Below are 23,573 nucleotides of genomic sequence, written 5' to 3' on the forward strand. Positions count from 1 at the left end.
AAATGAGATGCAGACAAATTGCCAGGCACAGATGGCACCAGCCCAAGAAAGCTGATGCCACTCAAGGGTGAAATTGCAGAGCTGTTGGCCAAAAATATGTGCAGTTTTGAGGGGATGTGGATATATGAACAGGGATCTGTGGATATGAAGTTTGAGTTTGGCAAAGCTTTGAGCAAGGTCCCCCAGTATGAGCTCCTCTCACATTAGTCACATGACTATGGGGACCACAGAGGATAGGAGGCAGCTTAGAGACAGAGAACGAACACCAGGATGACTGGCTCCTTCTTGGAATGTGAGATTTTTAAACAGTGGGTCCTTTGAGGGACGTGACCTGCCGGATCAGGAATTTTCTGAAGGAGGGGACACAGCTCCAAAGTTACACATTCCAGCAGGTCTCTCCTGGGTGGCAGGGATAGCAACCTCATTCAAAAAAAACTGAAGTGAAAGGTGGCGTTTATTGGTCATGTAACAGAAAAGGACATGGGCAGATGAGCCTTAAAGGCACATCTGAATCCAGGCACTTGAAGGCTGTCATCATGAATCTGTGTCCTTCCCTTCTCTTGGCTGTGTTCTCCTCTGTGTTGGCATTATCCTTGGGTAGGCTCTCCCCAGGTAGTGGCAAAATGGTCCAGCTGCCCTGGCCCACATTCTGCCAGCCCTGCAAATCCCATAGAAAGCTTCCCTCCCATTGGTTCAAGCTAAAGTCCCAGGGCTGACTCTTACTGGCTTAGCTGGTCTTGTTTTCATCCAATCACAGGAGCCAGAGCTAATAGTGCTCTAATTGGCTGGCTATGGGTGTAATGCCCACCCATGGAAGTGAGGCGTGGGGTCAGCCCCACCAGACCATAAAGCCTGAGAGTGGGGAGGACAGAGACACCAGAAACATGCCAAAAACGTGTCACCACAGCAAATGATACCAAAAACATTCCAATGACAAAATGCCACAGTGATGAGACTAAAGTACAGAGGGAAATTGTGCGGCTAGCTTATGGACCAAGAATGCAAAACAAAGGAAGAATAAGATTGAAACAAGAATGCCAGGACGTTACTGTGTTCTGTGGCCCAGCGAGGGCCTGGGTCTACAATACCACCCGAGACGGGTACCTCAAGGCCCACGGGCCAGGACAACCCCAAGCAGGGAGGCGATGCCGTGCCAGATGTCATCTCTGCAAATATTCGTTGCGCATTCACAGCAGGGAAGGCCCTGGGTTTGCTGTTGGAGATTCAAGGCTGAGCAAGACACCATCCTTGCCCTCAAGCAGTTTATGATCCAGTAGGAGGAGACAATCAAGGACACATAAATAAATAAAGGAACAAAGTGAACATCAGAGGCGGCGAATGCTCCGTAGCTGGAGTGCTATGTAGGAGAGCAGTTGGCCGTGGTGAACAGGCTGGCACAGGAGGCAGAAACTGGATCCAGGGAGGCCCCCGTGGGTCTGGACTCGAAGCTGTGGGCTACGGTGAGTCATCGAAGGCTTTTGAGCCTGGGAGCGACAGCGGCGGGAGGAAGCAGCACGTCCTAAAGAAGCCAGATAAAGCCCCGGGGACAGTCACAGAGATGATCAAAGGACTGGCAACAGGCCTAAGGAGGGGACAGGAGTGAGGAGTGGAAAGAGGGCAGCTTGGCCCGGAGCCCTGATCCAAGTCGGCAGAGGAGCACACGGCCTCCTGCTTGCTGGCCTGAGAAGGGATGGCGCTGCCCCGGGAAGTCAACAGGAATGGCACTCTGTTCAAGTCCCGTTGCCAAAGGTGAGTGCCTACGCGCGCGTGCGCGCCTGTACACACACACAACACACACACACACACACACACACACACACGTCTATTCTCTAACCATGACTTCCAGGGAGTGTAGGCTGGAAATGGGGTAAGTCACTAACAAAGAGGTCCTGACAGAGTCCCAATTGACAGTCCCAAAGGGAGGCTGGGGGACACAGGGTGTCCAGAGATCCTCCACACTCATTCAGTTAACGGCCACTTCCCAAGGACCTGCCTGGAGCCTGTCGCTCCTCTAGGCTCTAGCCCAGAGACATGCGGCGGCAGCCCCCTGTGGTATTACGTGTGTGTAGTGGAGCAGCAGGTCTGCTTCCCCTACAGGACCAGAGGGCAATGTGTCTCTTTCTTCACTATGGTATCCCCAGCACCTAGAGGGGTCCCTGAGACGCAGTACATGCTCAGCATGTATTTGCTGAGTGAAGGAATTCCCTCCGCCTCAGCAAGGCCCCATCCGCAAAGAGCTCAAAATCTGGAGAAAGTCAGACAAGAAAACCAACTTAAAGCATCTAGTTTCGTTGGTGCTTCGAAGAGGCCACGTGGGCGCACAGAGGACGCTGCTGGCGCAGTCTGGTTCCCAGAAGGGATTCCTTTATGCTTTAGCTGAACCCTGGTGGCCAAAGCAAAAGCTTGCCAAGCGAACAGAGCAGACAAAGCCTTTCCTCCAGCAGCAAACAGCGTGGGCAAAGGCTCAGGAACGCCGCATCACTGCGCCTAGGAGTGACACACAGGGAGCACGAGCGGCTACTGCTGCAACAGGGTCTGGTCCTGGGGGGCCCTGGCGGCCAATTTAAAGGATTTGAACTTTCTCCTGAAGGCAATGGGAAGACATTACAGGATTGTTGTATTAGCTAAGATCCTTTTGGTTGCAAGTAAAAGACAAAAACAGCTTAAAGTAGCTTTAACGAGAAGAAAAGGGAAGGGGTGGTTATTGGTTCCTAAGAATGACAAGAACTGGGAGAACTGCAAGCACAGCTTGATCCAAGGTGCAAACGATGGCACCAGGCCAGGGGTCCTCGCTGTCCTTTCTTGGCTCTGCCGGCTCTAAGCTGGGCCCTGCTCTGAGACTCCATGTGGTGGCTCCTGGGAACCCCCATTCATGTCACAGTGGAGCTAAAAGGAACATCCCTTTCCTTTAGTTCAAGTAAAAGTCCCAGAATTGAGTCTCTCTGGCCCTGACTGGTCTGATTTGGTCCCGCGTCTGCCTCTGAACTAATCCAAGGGCCAGGGGACTGTACATGCGCATTGGCTTAGCCCAGGTCATGTGATCCACCCAGGGGATCAAATGAACACATAGGTCGGCTCCTCCCAAGCTGACGCCACATGAGGGAGGAGTGGATGCTAGGTGGCAAAATAAGCTGTGACCACCGCGTGGCTTAAGGAGGGGAATGATGCAGTCAGACGTGTGTTTAGAAAGCTATGATTCTCCTACTGATTTGGAAGCCAGTTAGAAAGTCAGTCTGAAGGCAAGAGCAGATGCAGGAGCAATGGTTAGATAACTGGCTTAAGAGCCAGGCTGAGCCAAACTGAGCAAAAGTGATCAAAGGCTGCCACCGAAGAAGGGATTTCTTATTTAAATCCTGAGGGCACAGTTCCAGGGCCCTAGCCCATGGCTCCCATCACTTCTGATCACCCAGGCCTGCTAAGGATCAGCCTATAGTAAGGCCCACATATAAATGCCCTTAGCAGGGTCACCTATACTCTGGGACCAGTTGCCCCAAAGCTGCAGACCCAGGCCCAGCTTTCAGAAACCCACCTAATTCCCCTCTGGAAACGTGGCCACCTGTAGAGACGACCAGCTGCAAACACCCATGCCACTGTTTCTCGGCTGCGCTACCCTGGACGAGGTGCTTAACCTCTCTGCGTCTGAATTGCCCCTGTCTGAACATAAAGTGGAAGTGATGACTTTTAAGGTAAGGGAGGTGCCGCTGTGGGGATTAAGTCAAATAAAGATTGTAAACAACCTACCACAGGGAGGATAAATGAAAATTCCTTCCTCTCCAGCCTTTTAAGCTTTTCCCTGGCTCCATCTTCCCAAGACCTCTCTAACCCCTTGTTTGTTTGCCAGATAAAAGGTGGTTTTGTATTATTTTGGGTTTCTGCCAGAAAGAGACAACTGGAGGTTGAGTGGCACAGAGCAGCCATTTTTAGATTTGTGGGTGGAAAATTCCTCATGTTCTTTAGCCTGAGGCTAAGCCCCCTCTTGACTTCCTTCAGGCAATTTCCATCTGGGAACACAATATCCCCGTGCCTTGAGTGCTGGAAAGGAAGGGAGGAAGCCCCAAAAATGGGTGAAGGAGAAGAAATAAATGCCCATTGAAGATCATAGAGGACCCTTTGCCTAATGGTCCCACGACCCCAAACTCCAGAAGGAATCCCTGCCTGGCTCAGGTGTTGGAGGGAAAGAGAATCCAGGCTTCTAGTTCCTAAACATTATCTTATCTGAGCCTCACAATCACCCTGAGAGGTCAGGACCATCCCCTCATCTCATGAAGAGGAAACCGTCTCCAAGAAAAGTCCCACCGTCGGGAAGGGGCAGAGGGCTGCGGAGCTGTAACTCCTGTCTCTGTGCCAGAGCCCACCGCTGTCCCCCGGTAGTGCCTCTGACATGCCTCTGCTTTGAGCTCCAGTCCCATCTGGCCTGCAAGCTGTGTGTGTCTGCCTCTCCTCAGAGCTGCCTCTTCACGCGGACAGCGCTTAGTGTTGTATTATCCTCCGCTGTTTGTGGGCCTCTCTCCCCACTCGCTTCTAAGTGCTTCCAATCAGAGGCTCCGATGGGCAAGGATCTTCTTGAGCGTGTGAATTGGTCCATGTGTTATTTCTCTGTGGAGTATTTGCATCTCTCGCTGTGACATAAAGAAGGGGAAGAGAAACTCCTAAACTTCTTATACTTCTCTGTCTGCCTAGGAGACTGCCTGGCGTGTCACAGGCTGCCCCACATGTCTGATAAATGAATAATTGAGTGAAAAACATCTACTACATAAGGGTGCCGTGCAGCTGAAAGGGCTGACATCTGTAACATCCCTAGCTCGGCCCACTGGAGGTGTTTTAAGAAAGGTGGTGCTGTAACTGGGAAGGAATATTGTCCTACGAGTTAGGAGTTTCATGAACTTGCTGTGTGGTGTTGAGAAAGTCCCTTCCCCTTTCTGAACCTGTTTCCCCATCTGTAAATTGAGGGCACTGGGTTAGATGACCAGGAAGGTGCTTTCTCGTTGCTGACTTTTTATGCATGTTTCATGCCCTCTCGTCACTCCATTCCTCCCCACACAAACACACATGGGCACACCCGACAGTCTCCAAGGCCGGCGCTCTCTCTCTCTCTCTCTCTCTCTCTCTCTCTCTCTCTCTCTCTCTCTCTCTCTCTCTCTCTCTTTCATTTCCTTGATCAGAAGCTCCAGAGCTTATTAACCTCTGTTGTCTATGTTCCTCAGATATGGCTGCTTTAGTGAAACAGTAATAATATCCCTCAGATTTATTTTATTAAAGAGAGAGATCTGTTTTGTGGGCCAGAGTGTGCCGGTCCTAACCGGAAATGAGATGTCATTTCTGGCTCACTCGCTCCATAAAAGCAGGGGGTCTGCCGGCTGCCTTTGCACCAAGATGGAAAGAACATTGATCTTCACTGATATAGGTGACACCGTGGAGGCAGGCCTACAAAGGACAGGGAAGAGTCTTCCATTGAAAAAACAGCAGCGAGGCTGAGAAAGAAAAATTCCTCCGAGAACAGGAACAAAATCACACTCGGGGGTCACTTTCGACTATGATTCTAGACGTTAAGATTCATAGAATTTAAGATTCTAAAGTTGTGAGTGAATGTGTGTGATCAGTTGAATCTAAGCTTCTATTAAACGTAAAATATTCTATGATTCCATGACTTATTACTTTTTCCTATAAGAGTAGGACCCAAAAATCATATGATTCTCAGATTCGGTTGATTCAAGGGTTTCCAACTAGTGGGTGTATCAAAACTACCTGGGGGCTTGGTAACCAGTACAAATTCCTAGGTGCTCATCTCAGAGATTTGGTTCAGTCCATGTGGGATGAGACCCAAGAATCTGCCGTTTTCTAACAATGGGCCCCTCGTGGACATGTCGTGTTAGAAAGTCTGTCATTGCAGATTCTATGATTCTAGATGTGATCCTGAAAGTGGCCATTTGCTTATGACTCTCGTATTTTGGAACTGTGTTATTCTGTTTCCATGTGCCTTAGGAGAGGATTCTAAGGTGTATAGACTATCTATCTGAGCATGGGTTTCACATAGGAAGAGAATAAGGGACCAAGTGCCGTCAGGGTAGAGGAACGTTCTGGAAGGAGGACCTCCTGAGGGCACAGAACAAACTTCGGTGCTGCAGGGATTGTACCTGAGCATGTCCAGTGCTAGGACTCCAATGAGGAGGCTTGGTCCGGTGCACTGGCTGGCTCTGGGGTAACATGAGCACCTGGGGTCGTCAGGAAGAATTCCTGGTGGACAGGGAGGTCCAACCGCAGCCCAGAGTGTTGGAAGGGCTGAGACTGGAAGAGGGGAGACAACTCACAGCAGAGAGCTCAAAAAAAAACCGGAGGCAAGGGAGGAAAAATTGGTCATAAAAACATCGCTCTTCTGCTGGATAGCAGGGGCACTGCAGACAGTGTGAGGGATATGAAAACATAAGATTTCAGGAAAGCTCAAGCTAAGAGGGAGCTGCCTGTATGGGGTATCCTGGGGCTCCGTGTGGGCTGGCAGAGGACTGCTTTCACATGCCACTGAGTGCCTCGACCTGGGAGGGTGGGGACAGGATGAAGGGGGGCAAAGGTCTGAGGAGCTGGGAGGTGGATGCTGGTCTGGGGAGAGGCTCTGCGTGAGGGGCTCCTCAGGGAGTTCCCCCACCTATTCCATGTACCACCAATGAGTCAGGCTGTAGATGGGGAACCCAGAACCTTCTTTTGGATAAACGAAAGTGGAGACTGGAGAATCCAAGGTTTCTACAGCTTGCCAGGTGGGGCAGGAGCTGGCAGGTTGGGTCACCAGGGCCTGTCTGGTGAGGGGAGAATGTAAGTCTCACTGACACGTTTAGCCTGCATGCCTACAGAGGCGATGACACCCTCCTGGCTGCACATCGACACCCTTCTGCCCCTCACAGTGACAGTGACACAAGTGCCAGTGCATTGTGACACACTTACATCTGACGCTTACCATCAATGGTGGCGCCATTTTATACTAATCGTAACACCCTGTCACTTGTGCCATGTCTTGTAGACAACAGCAGTTAGACATACACCGTTACACAGAAATGGGGACATGTCCCCAGAGGCTTTGCCTCTGGCACAGTTTATATAAATGCCGCCATCTGTGGGTGCATGGGGCACAACCTGCACAGCCGTATGTGGCACCCTCGCCTTCTACCCGACCAGCACACAATGCCATTGACACATTCCACTGGAACAACCCTCTGAGCTCTATACAATGATGTCACACTCACATCAGGAGGGACACACTCAGAGTCTCATGGTGGCAGAGCCACACCTGCCCTACCAGCACCTGCTTCCTTCCACGTGGACGCTGCCCACTTCCTGCACGGTTCCACCCTGCTGGGCACACACGCGTGCACCATTGCACACCAGTGGGTTTGCCTTCACACTGTGTCAGTGTCTGTTGAAGGAGACAGACTGGGGCCCTGACCTCACACCCTGACAGTGACGGCACCCTGGCCATTACCGGTGACAAGAGGAGAACCACTCATCAGATGAGCCCGGGGGCCTCCAGTCCTTCCCTGTGCACCACCCCACAGTTTGGTTTCTGCCTCTGGCACATGGCCAGCCCTTCGAGCCAAGACCAACTCTGCCCCTCCAGGCTCAAGCTAGAAGAGCAGGAGGGAGCACGCAGGTGTCTCCCTGGGCCCGTCAGCTCCTCTCCCCGCTGAGGACAGGCCCAGCCGCGGGCTCCAGATCAGGGCTGGGGGCCCCCACTGCCTCACCTCCCACAGGCCTTTTGGACCCAGAGTGCCTTTTGGACTGAGGCAAATTGCAGGGAAGAAGCCAGCTGACCTTTGGACATGGCCGTTCTCACTGATCACCACATTGATAGTCTGTGGCACTTGTCATCGTCACACATGTTCCTCAATCCCCACACAAAGCACTGACACTAGCTCTCTTGACTGGCTTCCTAGTGAAGAGGCAAGGCATGTACACATCATTGTAAAAATCTGTTCAAATCTGGCCCCTTGCCTCAGCCCACGGGGCTCATAAATAAAAGTGGAAATGAAGCACCAGCCAGGGTAAGACACCTTCCCCAGATCCACTTTCCTATTCTGCCAGGTGACACTTAGAAGCTGTCCACAGAGCAGGCTCCGCAAGGACGGCAGGCTGGGGGTGGGGAGAGACTCACAGCAGCTGGATTGGGGCTGAACTGGAGAGACTGAAGGAAATGCTGACAACCCACATGAGATGAGGACCCCGGCTTGGGTGTGAATCCTTTTTTTTTTTTTTTAAGTGAGAAACTGGAAAATAAAGAATGTAAATGTCAATGTAAAAAAAATATCTGCAGAGCAAAAGTTACATTTCCACAGGCTGTGGGATGTGTCAGAAGAGAAGCCTGGTGTCAGGCAGGCCTGGGTTGGCATCCTGTCTCTGCCCAAGACTCACTGCATGTCCCTGGGCCTTGTCTTCCCGTCTTGCAAACAGGAGTTTGTGTGAACTGAAGAGAGATGTAATTTATGCAAAGCACCAAAGCGAGCGCCTGAGACATAATGGGGGCCCGTGGTTGCTATGATTAGTAGTAGTATAATCACTAGGAAATGCTTATAATATTTCGCAACTTTTCTGCAGTGATAATAGAGCATTTGGGAACGGTGTCTAGACTGGTAACACTGAACAAGGAGCAAGTACTCATCTCTTCACCATCTTTTCTTGACAGGAAGCACCAGTAGCTAAAGTGTCATGATTTATCCCTAATCATTCAACAGGATGAAGCCACCAAAACTTGACTGAGCTGTCCTTTTATTCACCAGTAAGATTTTCTGCAGCTAGACCTGATTCATGGCAGCTCATGCAGTTTCTACAGAAGCTTGTGTTCAAAGGGGGCTTTAGCTGTCATCTGTCATCCAACTGCCATCTTCCGGGGATGGGGAACTTCACCACCTCACATGAGTTCATATTATGGCTGGACAGCTACAATTGGTAGGAGGTTCTTCCTAAAGATTCTGTCTTCCTCCCCTCCCCCGGTTCCCTTTTCCCGTTGCCCTAATTCTGTCTTCAGCACTAGTGGAAACAGTCATACTCCTCTTCCCTTGCAATGGTCATTTATTCATCCAACAAGTCTTTTCTCAGCACCCACTTTGCCAGTCACCAAGCTAAGAGCTGAATTACAAACTGAGCAAGACTCGCCAGCCCCTCAAGGGCGAATCCCTCTTCAGCATTCTTTCCTCCAGGTGAGACATTCTCAAATCTTTCAACCTTCCCTCATTTGACCTGATGTCCAGATGTCCACCACCCTCCTACTAAACATACTCGAGCTTATTAAATTCCATCTTAAAGTGAGGTGCTCCGATCTGAGCTCAGTATTTTTCTAGAGATTAAGTTGGGTTTTTAGCCCAGCTTGGTCAACGTCCATGTCAAAAGCAATGGCCGTTGTGGAAAAACCCCAACTGTAACTGCCAGCCAGGTCCCATTCACTGAGCTTCTGTTCTAGAAGAAAAAGGAAAAAGGAGGGAGGAGGGAAAAGGACTGTCACAAATCTCCCTGCCCAGAATTCCCCTCAGGCGTTAATGCCAAGTCTAAGTTATTCTAATCAAACAGCCCCCCTTCTGCCCCCCTCTATTAGTGTCTGCCAGGGAAAGGAAGAAAAATAAAACATGAGCATGCTGGTGGCCCACATAGCAGGAAACTCGGACATAAAGGAAGGGCCTTTCCTATTCCAAGCCCCACGGCCTATAAGGGGAGAAGGGGATGAGCTTCGGAAGGTGACCCTCCAGGTGAGAAGGTGGGTCCACCAATGGCCTCTGACTTGCGGGGGCTTCCCCGCTTTGAGACTTCTGCTGTGAACATAAGTAAAGGAACAGTCCCCTTGTTGGAACAAAATCATGCCTCCTTCCTCTCGCAGATCCTGTCCCTTTGCATATCTTGCCTCTCCCTTCTTGGAAGGAAGCCATTCCCTTACAGAAGCAGAAGTCATCTCCACTCTGACATAACCCTGATTGATGCATGAATTCCTGCAAATCTTTTAAAGTCCTGGTGTGAGGCCCCTCCTCCCCAGAGCCATTTTCCTACACATTGGGCTGGATGAAAGGAAGCATTTTAGAGCCAAAAGATGGCGGGCAGAATGGAAAGGCTCATTACAAGAGAAATAAAAACAAAAAATAAAAGCGTGAGAGGAGGAAAGGCTGGGGACACGGGCAGGTGTTGCCCTGTGGCCTGGAGTTCCCTTTTCTTCCATGGGCATAAGACAGAAAGAAATGACCTTCTAGAATACAGTATGCCAAAGGATTCCTTATTCTTCACAGGGTTATAGATCGAGAAGGGACTGGACTGGCCTAAAGTCCACTGCATTCTGCAGCAGTCTCCTCCCTCCAGGTCCACAGGAAAGGCTCCTTATCCCCTGGGGGGGCCTAACCCAGGCCATTCATCAGTATTTACTGAGTGCTCATGTGGGGAGACACCATGCTGAGGGGCTGCAAAGACATGAGGGTTGTCCTGGTCGCTGGGAGCTCATGGGCAAGAGGCATGCAAACAGGAGAACCGCCCTGAAACAGGTGTGTGTCCCGTGGTGGGAACCCTGAGGAGAGTGGGCCAATTCCCCGAAGGAATCAAGAAGGGCTTTCCTGTGCAGGCGACTTTGGAGTTCTGCATTAAAGAACCCTTCCGCCATCCCCGGGTCCCCACTGCCCCTCAGTGCGTGGAAGCAGCAAGCTTGTAGTCCAAAGAGCTGTGGCCAGGACAGGTGGCCGCGAGGGGGATGGGCAGGGGTGTCTGCGAGGAACAGGATGACACGGAAAGGTGAAGGAGGAAGGGGAGTGGAGGGAGAAAAGAGAGGGTGAAAGGAGGGAGAATGGGAAAGGGAGAGGGAGGCGGGGAGGAGAAGAGAGGGGAGAGAGGGAGAGAGCGAGGGAGGGAGAGAGAAAGAGCGGGAGAGAAGAAAGAGAGGGGGTGAGAGAGATTTGAATTTCCCATCTGGAAGGGGAGCGGTAGCACGTCAGGGCCTGGCTGAGGGGCGGGATTGGAGGGCGCCTCCGGCAGCAGCCGGGGCCCCAGCTCGCCGGGCGGAGTTGCACGAGGCGGCGGCGGGAGCTGGAGTAGCCGAAGGAGCCACCTCGCTGAACACGGCTGGAGCCCCGCAGTGGCTCAGACTGGTGCAGGGGCTGCCAGGTCGGTGCTGGTCGTGGGCCGGGAGGGCGGAGCCGGGCTGTGGGCAACAGGGTCCCGGCTCTCACCTCAAGGCCGCAGGGCAGCTGGGGACGCTGGGGAGCACGGCTTTCGGGGGACAGCTCCCCAGGACTGCCGGGAGCCGGAGGGGAGGCTGCGAGGCAGCAGCTAGCACCCCCTCCCGGGAGCGCCGGCCGGGTGCTGAAAGGACAGCTCCCCGTGGATGGGCAGCGAGCAGGCGGAGGGAAGAGAGTGAAGCCGAGCAAAGTGGGAAGCAGGAGTGGGCCCCGGAGCCGGAGAGCCCGGGACAGAAGCCTGAAACAGCCCGGCTCCTGGGGAGCCAGGACCGCCCGGAGGCAGCGGGAGACTCAAGTCTGAACCCAGAGAACAACTTCGAGCTCGTGGGGGTGGGGGTGGGGGTGGGGAACGTGGACCTAAGCTACTTCAGGCTGCGGTTAACCCGGGGCTTGCCAGGGCCTTCCCGGCTCTGGGGGAGGGGGCTGCTCCCGGAGTGAGTCAGAGGGGGGGAAGGGGGAGGACAGACGGAAGGTGGAGGGCAAAACAACCTAAAGTCATTTGGGGACGGGGGGAGAGGGGGCAAAGGGACTATTTGTCCTCGGAGGAGCAGCCGCGGTTTAGGCTGCACAGCCCGCCGCCTGGGGGCCATCAGGAACGGTCTCCTGTACGTCCTCGCCCGCCCTACTCTGCCCCCTCCTCTGGCAAAGTTTGAGACCGGGCTGGGTCTTGGGGTTGGAGCTATGTGTTGGGGGAGGGGCACGCTCAGTGGCCAACCGGGGCGTGTTGGTCTCAGTGGTGGACCCAGAGAGGGGCGCCAAGATTCCTGTCCCCTCCTCTGCCGGGGAACGCAACGCCCCTGCCACTTCTGCTCTTCTGCGGAAGGCGGTTCCCAACCCCCTTTCATTTTCCACTGCCCCTTCCCCTCCCCCAGTGCTCCTCCCTTCCAGGGCCGTGGGGTGGGGGTGGGGATGGAGGAACATTCCCAGTCTCTGCCACGGCAATTAGCGTAGGGTCGCATGCAAAACGCAAGTAAGTGTTGAATTGAGTTGTGGTGAATACAGCTCGGACTTGAGTCATAAAGAACAGAAAAACAACCCCAAGGACAAACACTGCAGGTGTCCGAGTCTGCATGTCAGATGGCAGGGGTCCAGTTCCGAAACCGGCCTGGGGCTCAGACAGCAGAGCCTCAGGAGGTGCCTGCGCCGCCTTCGGGGTGGGACAGGCTGGGAGGTAGTCAGGGAGGGGAAGCCAAAGACGAGTCCTGGGTCCAGGGCTTGCTGAAGGCAAGGAAACCTGGTGCTGCAGCAGCAGCACTCCCCACCCCCTTCGTCTCTCCCCTCCCCCAGCCCAGCATCCCCCCCCCCCCCACCACCACCACCACCACTGCCGCCACCACCACCCTTCCCGCGCCGGGATGAACCAAAGCTGCCCGCAGAACCGCTGAGGAGCGCCTCCTGGCGGTCTAGCTAAAATCCTCGACTGCAGGCAACCTGGGGCCCCCTCAGCACTGGGAACAGGCATTGGCAAAACGTCTACACACACGCCTGCACACACGCTCACGGAGACTCACGCCGCCTGAGCTCGGAGTTAGAACGCAGAGTCATACTTTGAACGCACACATTCTCACATACTCGCTGACACAACATTAAACCCAATCCAGCTAAGACATCCTGAGGCTCCACCTGGAACCAGGACCTGTTGTGGCCTCTAGGGTAGGAGAAAGGCACAAGAGACAGGCCCTCCCTGGGAGGAGCACGGAGGGACCGAGAAGAGAAAATCAACGCCTGGCAGAAAGCGCCAGCTGGAGGTAGGCGAGGCTGCCCTAAAAAACACTGTGGGTCTCAGAAGAGAAAGACACTATGACATCTCATCCAGGGGAAGTGGGAAATTTCATGGAGAGAGTAATATTGGAGAGGGATCTTTGAGAATTAATACTGCTCCTGCTGCTAACGATGAAGATGATGACAGCTAACGTGTACTAAGCACCTGCTATGTGCCAAACACAGCTGAGCGTTTTCCTTGCATCACCTCGTTTAATGCTCGCAATACGCCTTGGGCATACGTATCATTGTCTCCATTTTACAGACAGGAAAAGATGAAGTTACTTGTTGAAGGTCACTTAGTAAGTAGCAGAGCCAGGATTTGAACTGGCAGAGACGAGGTGGAGAGGTTTCAAGGCTGTGGAAACAGCATGAACAAATGTCCAGAGGTTTGGAAAGAACCTGTGTTAGGGTACAGCGGAGGCAGAGCCACATGCAAGGGGTGGGAAATGAACAGCGAGGCAGGCAGGTGCTGGACTGGGCAGGACAGGAAGCTCAGCACAAGCACTCCGGTCGGTTTGACAGGCCTCGTGGAGCCATTGCAGGGTGTGTTTGCATGAGCAAGTCTGCCCTTTAGGAATATTAATCGGACGGCCATGTGAGGATGGATGAGAGCTGGGGGAGGGACAGAGTGTAAAGCTTGAGGCCCTGAACCGAGGCACTCTTAGCAGCCACAGGAGAGGAGAGTGTGGACACAGAGAGTGTTGGGAAGCTACAGGCCCCAGACTTCTCCCTGAGCACCCAGCCCCAGTCGTCACTCAGCAATTCCATGTGTGGCCTTTGCCCAGTGTCAGCCTCTCCAGCCCCCTGAAGGCTGCAAGAGCAAATGCCGGGACCCCCTTGTGCTCTGCCACCGTCTTAGCACCCAGGACAGTGCCTGGCAGAGAAGAGGTTCTCAAAGAACATTTGCAGTGTGAGTGCGTGAGTGAGTGAGTGCCTGAGTGAATGAAGAATTCACTGACTTTGGAATTTTCAGTTGAGGTGATTGGAACATGGCATGCTGGAGGAAAAGATGGTTGGATGGGGAAGGCATGGATGAGATTGGTCCTTGGGCAGGTTGAATTGAGTTTATCCATGTGACAATATCTAGCAGAGAATTAAATGTGCAGGTTTGGGAAAAGAGTGGGTAGAGGGAGGAGGGAGAAAGAGGTAGAGGGAGAAAAGGAGAGATCAATCTGCGGCTGAAGAAGGCTCACCCTTATTAAGCCAATAAGGGAGGGCGAGATGCCCAAGGGAGACAGTGGAGGAGGGAGGGGGAGGGGGAGGGGACAGAAGGGAGAGATTGCTCAAGGAAAACTACATTTTAAAGGAAAGGAGCCAGCAAAGGAGAGCGAGACCCGTCTAATAGGATGAAGACCGCAGGAGTGCTGTGTCACGGAATTCAGGAGGTTCCGCAGAAAAACCGTGGGGCAGGGGTGGGGGGAAGGCCATCATCAGCATCTGATGCTACAGAGGAGTGGAAGACCAGGAGGGCTGTGAAAACACTCGTGGGTCTGACATTTAGGAGGCCTCTGCAACTCTGACCAGCGCAGTTTGGAGACAGAGCAGAGGCAACCAATCTCTGATCCCACAGAACCCTAGGGCTTGACTGGGAGAAGAAGTGGAGAGACCAAGTGGAGACCCCTCCACCACGAAGTTAGAGGACAGAGACTAAGGGAAAGGTGGGGCTCAGGGCAAGAGTTGGAGAAGGAGGGGGATAAAAGGGACCTGTGCAGAAGAGGCTGAAGATGGGAGGAAGAGGGAGTGATGAATGGATAAAGGCGGAGGTGTGTGTACGGTAAGAAAATCTGGAGCTGAGGCAGATGGGTTGGCTTCAGCGGGAAGGGGGGCCTCTTCCTCGGAAGCCAGGAGGAGGGGAGCACACAGCAGCTGGTGTTCCTAGTTTTGCTAATGATAATAGACACCATCTACTGAGCCCCCTATAGTTACCAAACACATTCCACAGAATATTTCTGACCCTTCAAAATGGCATTATAATCCTCACTTTATAAAGAAGACAGACCCACAGAGGTTAAGTCAATGCCTCACTGTGGTGCAGGTAAAAGGTAGCAGATTGAGGACCCAAGTCAGGTATGCCTTCCTCTACTCCACATGAAGAGGGGGGAAGTCACCTGCTGTGGGGGATGGGGTCGGAGTACATTGGGACTTGAGAAGTTGGTTCGGGGGGTTCCTGATAGGTGAACAAGAAATCGCTTAAGAGCTGACAGGGGCATGCTGGGAGTGGGCAGTAGGACTCCTTGTCTAAATACCCCCAGCAGGCCCAGAGCAGCAGCCACCTAGAGTGACAGGGACATAAGCTTCAAGGAAACTCAACCCTTGAGCAGTGCTGGTGAGATGAATAAATACAGGGGTCTGGGTACCAGATACATGTCTAGGTGTCAAAAGTGTCAGCAGTCAGTAAAGCCGCTTTCAAGGATGCTTTTTCCCCAGGGAAAGATTAGAGAGGAAAAAGAGGCAGAGGCTGAGCTCAGAGTCCTGGGAAGATGAGAAAAGACAAGAGAAAAAAGAGGAGTCAGCAAAGGAGAGAGAGAGAGAAAGAGGAGAGAGCCTGGAGAGAAGGCAAAGGGAAAGGGAGAAGCACAAAAGAGAGAGGGGAAAGCAGGAGACAGGGGAGAGGAAAGGACAGAGTCACAGAACCAAGAGAGGAGAGAGGTTTGAGATACAGTGGGGAACCAGCAGTTCCAATGCTGCAGAACTGCTCCAATAAAGCACAGGGGAAAGGGCCCAGAAGGAGCATCTGGCCCGGGAGAGACTTGCCAGAGCAGCAAGTTAGGGATAAGGCTGGAACTACACCACACGTGCCCTGTCAACCAATTCACAGCGTCTCAAATGAGAGTCCTGCATCCTCCAGCGCCACCTGGCCATTCCTTGAGCTGCATGTAAACACAGAAAGGGAACCCAAGAGCTCCTCAAATCATTCAGTTTCATGGTTCCTGTCCTGTTCTGAGAGATGCTGTCTCTTTACAGTGTTTTTAATCAAATGAAAACATCTTGATGGACTAAGCTGAGCAGCCTTCAAACTCAGAATTCTGGGTCAGGGTGGGTTCTCTTGCATTTCCTGGAAATGTTGTTCCATTTTGGTGTGTCCTCATCAATATGCAATCCGCCATGTCTGATATTAACGAGCTCCTGCTACACACCAGGCACTTGACTAGTACCTCCTCTTCTCCTTCAAATATCAGTAGAAGGGTCGCCTTAATATGCTCCCGTTTTGTAGGGAACAAACTGAAGCTTTCCCAGGGAGCCGGTGAGAGCCAGAGCCAGGATTTCAAACCAAGTGTGTCTCATGCCAAAGCTCTCGGGGATTATTTTCTATACCACCATGACTTTCTCTCCTCAAAACAACCCATCAGGTGGTCTGATCATGTAGACATCCTCCAATAAACTGCCGGGCCCCATTTTATGGAAAGATTGCCGTCGGCCGATATGATTTCTCATTTTGAAAGAAGTGAGGAAAATCCATCATCAACAAACAGCCAGTGTGACCTTGAACTTAACCTGGTTGCAATATGGCCTGGCTTCTCTGCCACCATTTCCCAGAAGCCCTTTTTCCTCCTAGCAAATCATAAAGACCCCAAAGCTGTGTGGGATGAAAGGTCTTGGGGAATCAACCTGGCCTTGGTTGACTATTAAGCCATATCACACTTTGGACAGCTCACAGATGTCCCATCCACACCCCGAAGGGGATTTGTGGTGAAAGAACCAGTGAAACTGAATGGTTGTAATAAAAAGGAAATCTCTGAATTAGAGCATCAGGGTCCAAGTTCTCAGGGGTGTGGAAGAAACAGGGTAAGAAGGAGGCCAGGGGGGAGGGGAGTTCCGGGCCCCTCTTGCCCCCCACCATTGGAATAGTTCCATTTTTACATACTTTGCATATTGAGATTCCCATTAAGTTTTTATTTGAAGAAAATCTTCTGAGGCAAAATAATAACAATAAAAATTATAATAAAAACTGAAAGTGACTTAGGAAGAGGAGAAGGACTAAGAAGCTGAGTGCTTACAAGGCCCTGTGCTTGGGACTTTAAACGCTCTAAGGCCGGAGAAGATTATTGTGTCTGTAACCCCCTATGTGCAATTCAAATTAAGCTATAAAACACAAAACTTACATGTATGCTGCAATACAAATAATTTATTTCTCCATTTGTCTAATTTCAGAAGTCAGGATGTGTGCACCCAAGCGAGCTGTTCTCGTTTCTTCACCGCCCCTGAGCACATGCTCATTCCATCTAGGGGTCCATCCAGTGGCCCAGGCTGGAATTCTCTCCAGCCCCCAATGGTAGCTCTGGGAAAGGAGACACTGCCATTTCCATTCACAGAGGAGGAAACGGGTCAAGGAGCTTCAGTAACTTGCATGCAAGTCACATGGCACATAAGGAATGAGGGTGGCATTAGAACCCTGCTCTGCCCGGATCCAAATTACTGGCTCTTTCCAAGAATCCTGACTTCAAACAAATTCAAGCAGCATTGTCTAGATGGTTTTAAAACAGGGATCAGAAGCCGTTTGGTAGCATGTATGTGCCTGGCACTTGGCAAGTGTTCAACAAATGCCCCTTTCCGTGTCCTGTCCGCTCAGTGCCGGGCACTGAGGCTGACGGTGTCCGGTGCCTGGCAGGAGGAGGTCTCCATGTGTCTAACCCCAGCGCCCTGCCCTGCCTGTGCAGAAGTCTCGCCCACCCAACCCCCACCTCTCGTTTGCAGGTTGGCACCTCTCCAGAGCCAGGCCGGCCAGGAGCGCTGCATGCAAATTCGGCTGTGGACTAGGGCGCACTAACCAGAGGCACAGACATGGACTTCGTCATGAAGCAGGCCCTTGGAGGTGAGGCCAGAGCCCTGCACCCCTCACTCTAAGTGTGGGGTGTCGCGGCCCGGGTGGGAGAGGGCCTCGGAACAGCCGGCCCTTCTATCCCCAGCCCGGCACCCCTGACCCCGCCTTGTCCTTCCGCACCCCCTCCCGTGCAGGGGCCACCAAGGACATGGGGAAGATGCTGGGGGGCGAGGAGGAGAAGGACCCCGACGCGCAGAAGAAGGAGGAGGAGCGGCAGGAGGCGCTGAGGCAGCAGGAGGAGGAGCGCAAGGCCAAGCACGCGCGCATGGAGGCCGAGCGCGAGAAGGTCCGGCAGCAGATCCGAGACAAGGTTAGCCCCGCTCCGCGCCCCGAGTGCAAGGCGCCCGGGTACCAGGCATCCCCACACCTGGCCTCAGGCTCCCCTGAATCCCAGCTCCGACCTTAGACCTAGCTCTCTCTGAGCCTCAAACTTCTCATCAGAAAAATGGGTGTCGCGGGAACACCCCCCTCGAGGATCGACGTGCATTACATAAGATAATGAATGCCCACAGGGAATGCGAGTCCGCAGTCTCCTGCGGAAACCCTGAAGGCCAAATAGGTTTGCAATCCAAAATGTGGGGATTTCTGAAAATTAGCAGAGTGCCCTGAGCACTGGCAGCGGGCATCGGAGTGGGCCTGAGGCTGCCACTGTGTGCCCAGCGGTCCAGCACACGTCTGGTCCCAGCACTGCAATACACCAGGGTGACAAGTAGCCTTCTGTCAGTTGAAGTCAAGTTTCGTCCCCAAAATTTGGGTCCACACATATGCAAGAACTTTTGCTTTTCGGATCTTGGGGGATTTCAAAAGAACAGGGAAGTGATTATGAGCAGGTATAAATTTGAAAAGAAACCCCATGCACCAGCTCCCTCTCACTGAGTGAGCACCTACTGAGCACACGCACAATTCTACCAGAAGCAGTCCCTGCCCCCATTCTGCAGATGAGAGGACTGAGGCTGGGGAGTGCTTGTGAGCTGCCCCAGCTGAGTCTCTCTCCTTGCCCTGTGCATGCTTCTCTCCACCCTCCCCGCCACCCAGTACGGGCTGAAGAAGAAGGAAGAGAAGGAGGCTGAAGAGAAGGCAGCGCTGGAGCAGCCGTGCGAGGGGAGCCTGACGCGGCCCAAGAAGGCCATCCCTGCGGGCTGCGGGGATGAGGAGGAGGAAGAAGAGGAGAGCATCCTGGACACGGTGCTCAAATACCTGCCCGGGCCGCTGCAGGACATGTTCAAGAAGTAACCTGTCCTCCCGCCCCGTCCCCACTCCTTACTTTTTTGTTTGGGTTCTTTCTTTTCTTTTTACTCAGTTAAGTCTCAGTTCTGGAAAACCTCAATGGGCCTCTGTCCCCCTTCCCTGGCCAGGGGCTCCCCATCCTCAGCACCCCCTCACACCCCCTTCATCCAGGGTAGCCAGCCCCCACCTCACTCCCAAGTCACTTGAGAAAGGGAACACAGCTGTTCCCTAGCAGGAGGCATTCAACCCAGCGCGGGAAGCACTGGGGGCCCCTTCCAGAGGCCTGGGGTCTATGCTAGTGTGGTAACCCCATCCATTCCTTCATGCATCCCACTGCCAGGAGGACCACTGTCCCCAGCCAGCCAAAGTAGTGACACATTCCAGCCCTGCCCAGCATGCTGACCACGGGCCTCTGCCCCCCCCCCGCCCCCGTGGGCCTCCAGGTCAGGGCAAGCTCTAGTGTGGCCTGGCTCTGGGGAAGGGCGTCCGGGGAAGCCTGCCCTGTGAGAGCCCAGCCCGAGAGGCCCTGCTATCTTCTGGGCAGGAGGCTGGGGTGCTCCTTCTTCCCTCCCCCGATGACAGCCAACCCAGGAGCACCCCCCGAACCCCTTACCCTGAAGGTGTAGCCCTTGTCAAGCCAGTCCCTCCACACGGAGCCCCTTTGGACTTTAACTCATCTGTAGAGGGGCCCAGAGTGGGGCAGCTTCTTTTCCTCTACCCTCCACTTGGGTCCTGGGCCCCACTGCCAGTCTGGGCCCGGCTTGCCCAGCCAAGGGGCTGCCCAGGCCCCCTAGAAAACACTTGGAGCCATTGGGCAGTGATGGCCCATGCCATGGGACCCCCCTCCCCATTGGTGCAGCCAAGCTGCCTCCATTCCTATCCACCCTTCTTCCCCACCCTGTCCTGTCCACGTGCTTCCAGGACCAAATGGTCCCCTGGAGGCCCCTTCCTGGACAAAACCCCAAGCCTTTGGGGAGAAGCCAGTCTCCACTTAACAGAAGGCACCTGTCCATTTATCCCACGGCCAAGAACAAACTCTCCTCTGGGATGGGTGAGACTCCCACCCCAAATTGTCAAGGCCTCCTGCTCAGTCAGTTGTATGAGAACTGGGGGGCCACGGAGCAAACGAGAGAGGAAAGTGTGTGTCCGTGCATGCAGCAACAATTGTGTGTCCAGCGATTGCACATACAGGTGGAAGATTAGAGTGTGCATGTGTATGTGTGTGACTCGTCACGCCCGTGTTAGAGACAGGGTGTGTGCTTGTTTGAGGTGGTGGATGAGTTGAGCCTGTGTCTTATGCGTGCTAGCTATCTCATACGTGTATGAGAGTTTGCAGGTGTTAGCTCGTAGTTGCCTGTTTTCAAAACACCCTGTGTGTCAGGAGCGATGGTATGTGTTAGATGTCGCAGAAATGTTTCAGATTGTTGCTACATGTGCTAAGACTGCTGTGTGCATGTGTGTGGCTCTGAAAAGGCCGCTGTGTGCAGAATGTGCAATTGAGGAGAAAGAACATGGGTGAGATGCCCCCCTCAGCCCAAACCATGGGTCACGAGCAGTCACACCCAACAGGAGACCTTGTTCTTGGCCTACAGTCCTCCTGCCCCTGGGGTTTCCTGCCTGAGTCCTCAGCAGTCCCCTGGGACAGACCCAGGTAAATGCCCCAAGAAGCCATGCTGGGTCCCAGCCAGGGCCTACCCATAAGCAGGGGCCAGGGAGGGGGCGACTTGCCTGACCCTGAAGCCCCTGCCCCATTGGCCCCTATTTGCATTCTGCAGGTTTTCCATTTTAGTGGATTTATGCTTTTATTTCAGAGAGAGACATGTGTCTTCTCTGTCCGTTTCCAATAGTTAAAGCCATATCAGTTAGACTGCAATACTTTAAAGACAAGACAAAACAATCCAGCTGTTTAGGGAACCAGAAAAGTCCCCTGGTCTGCTCCTTCTCCGGGGAGCAGGGCCCTAGCAGCTCTAACTCCCTGGACCTGCCCCGCCCCCGCCCTGTGTGCTGCCCCCCAGGGGGCCTGTGTCTGCGCCTGTGTCTGTGATGGGGAGCCACTTCGCACCCCTGCTGTCCGCTTATCTGTTCGTGTCTGTTGTCCTGGGCAGGATGGTCATTCTCTGGAGCCCTGGCGTCCGAGCAGAGACAGGCAGGACGCAGTGCAGAGGCCCCGGCCTCCCAGGCCCTATAGGAGAACCACACCTGGACAAAGGGATGGATCCCAGCGTTCAGAAAGGTCTCTCCCTAGACAGTGGGGCCAGAGCCGAGAGTGCCACTGGGCAGCGGAGACCGAGGTCTGGGAGCCGCAGATGAGCAGGGGGACCCTGCCATGGTGGGCCTGAGGGCATCCCTGGGGGTCTCTGAAGCCCCTCTGCACTCCAGGGCAGGCTCAGGGCTTTTCCCATATGACAGTGCCCTCCAGACTGGCTGGTTCGGCTGGCACGCTTCCCAGCCTCCCCAGCCTCCCCCAGCCTGCTCCTGAGCGTCAGGACTGAAGCCTTCCTGGAGGCGGCAATGGGGACAGTTCCAGCCTGGGGCACACCTGGCTCCAGCCACTGCCAGGGGACCACTCTGAGGTGCAGGGGGATAAGATGACTGTCATTCTTGACACAGATCTGACCCTGAAGAGAAGCTAATGTGCAGCCCAGAAAGGATGCGATGTGCAAAACACCCATGGGGGGACAAAGGGTGTGTGGGGGGGTTCTAGCAAGGAAAGGGTAAGCACCTGGAGGCATGTGTGGCCGGCTGGATGGGAGAGGCATGACACATTTGGGAGGTGGGGGTGAGGAGAGACAGGCCCCTGGACTGAGCACACACACGGCATACATGGGAGACGTCCCCCAGCTACGGAAATAGGAAGAGCGACTCTGTACACAGTGAGAAGGGGACAGGTGCAAGGGAGCACGCACCACCCAACATGGGCTCCCGCCAGGCTGTGTCCTGCAAGGTCACCGCCAGAGAAGGGACAGGGCACCTCTGGGCCTGTCGTGCTGGGCACTGCGGACAGGCCGAGATTCCCACGTGCGGCCATCCTCCGCTCCAGGTCCAGAAGCTCCTGGAGGGGGTCCTTCCCAGCAAAGCCTTGTAGGGTCTCCCCCAAACTCAAGGACGAAGTCAAGAGAGCCTCGTAGGTAGGGTGTGTGTGTGTGTGTTAGCTAGCTAGCGAGCTAGATAGATGATAGATAGATAGATAGATAGATAGATAGATAGATAGATAGATAGATAGATAGATAGATAAAAGAGAGAGGAAGGGAAAGAGATGAAGAGGTATTTCAGCCCAGGGCCCTCCGATGGGACAGTTAGTGGGCAAAGCAACCACCCCAAAGGCTAGTAGTTTGAGTGAAAGGGGGTGGGTCTCCAGCCCCAACAGCCCCTGGCACCCAGCTGGCAGAGCTGCCCCCACACCACCCAATTGCTCCACCTTCCAAGGTCCCACAGGTCCTTGATGGCACGGGGGCTGAGCGTCTGACTGAGGGCATGCCTCCCCACACATGTCCCCTGCTCCCCTCTTCACAGCGCAGAGATGGGAGGTGCTCATGCTGGCCCTGGGGGGGGGGTCCTAGTGAGACGAGGTGAGGACGACCAACCTGCTCGCGCGGGGGTACCCTTTTCCCACACCTGTGCTGTGTCCTTGTTGCTCTGCTTTCTTTAAACGTGTCAGTGCCTGGGGGAGGGGAGGGGCACGCCCTCATGCCCCCCTGAACCTGACCAAAAGCCATGGCTGTTGCTCCCCCTTTGTCTGACGCAGATGCTAAGATGTACCAAACCAACCGTGACAACAAAGAAAAGACCTTGTACAGCAGCTCGCAGTCTCTGTCCTCTTCTGTCCGTCGGCACCCACAGGGCTACATGGGGCACCAGCTGAGATGGGGAGGCCGACCCCTGCAGCTCAAGAGACCCCAGAAAACCTTGTTTTACCCTCACTTCTGGCTGGGACACTGGAATCACCCCAGAAATCAACTGAGGCCAGATCAGGACTGGCCCCAGGGATTCAGGGCCACTCACTGCCCACCCTCCAAAGCCAACTGTACAACCCCAGAGGCTGGTGGCCCAGCCTGGCTTGCAACGCCCCACAGCCCCTCTCTGGCCGCCAAGCGCCTTGGGTATGACATCCGGCATAAAGCCAAGTCACCTGGGTAGACAAGGTCTGTCACTGGTCATCCCACCAACACTACGGAGCTCCTGCTCTCTGCCAGGCCGTGTGCAGGGGACACAGGGCAGCCCACTCAGCACCGCTCCTGTCCACAGACACCTCCCAGGCCGGCCTGGGGAGTCAGGACCAGACCGGAATCTCCCACACCACCACCCTCGGCGGCCCTCTGCCCTCCCCCTGCCTTAAGCAAAGCCTCCTCTTCTCTCTGCCTGGCTGGGCATCTCCCACTCCCCCCACACTGGTGTCCCAGCCTCTGCCTCTCCCCTGCACCCACCCACCCTGCCTAGGACACTCGCCGAAACGACAAAGACTTAACCACATCACCCCCTTGCCCAAGACCCATCATGCCCTGTAGGGTAACATCAAGATTGTCAAAATGGCCCCATGTCAAAATGGCCACCCTGCTCGGTCAGACCCCCCCAGC

The 23,573-nt window shown here is 54.0% G+C and overlaps 1 protein-coding gene and 1 long non-coding RNA gene across 3 annotated transcripts in view; both read left to right on the plus strand.

Moving 5' to 3' along the window:
- CPLX2 (complexin 2) overlaps positions 1-22,798 on the plus strand; it is a 70,002-nt gene extending 47,204 nt beyond the window's left edge. Inside the window, exons 1-4 of one of the 2 annotated variants that reach the window (XM_081035527.1) lie at positions 10,847-11,112; positions 17,646-17,763; positions 17,907-18,082; positions 18,808-22,798. In XM_081035527.1, coding sequence (XP_080891653.1) covers positions 17,733-17,763; positions 17,907-18,082; positions 18,808-19,005 — 405 coding nt within the window. In that variant the 5' untranslated portion in view covers positions 10,847-11,112; positions 17,646-17,732 and the 3' untranslated portion in view covers positions 19,006-22,798. Of the gene's footprint in view, positions 1-10,846; positions 11,113-17,645; positions 17,764-17,906; positions 18,083-18,807 lie in introns of those variants that run through there. The other variant, XM_081035528.1, reaches the window with a different exon arrangement.
- On the plus strand, positions 1,481-5,634 carry LOC308491783. Its single transcript, XR_013992411.1, has 2 exons — positions 1,481-1,749; positions 3,991-5,634. It is a non-coding gene; the product is annotated as an uncharacterized lncRNA (long non-coding RNA).
- Positions 22,799-23,573: the final 775 nt, after the last annotated feature.

Source organism: Rhinolophus hipposideros (genome assembly GCF_964194185.1).
Source record: "Rhinolophus hipposideros genome assembly, chromosome: 23".
In the NCBI taxonomy this organism is placed as follows: domain Eukaryota; kingdom Metazoa; phylum Chordata; class Mammalia; order Chiroptera; family Rhinolophidae; genus Rhinolophus; species Rhinolophus hipposideros.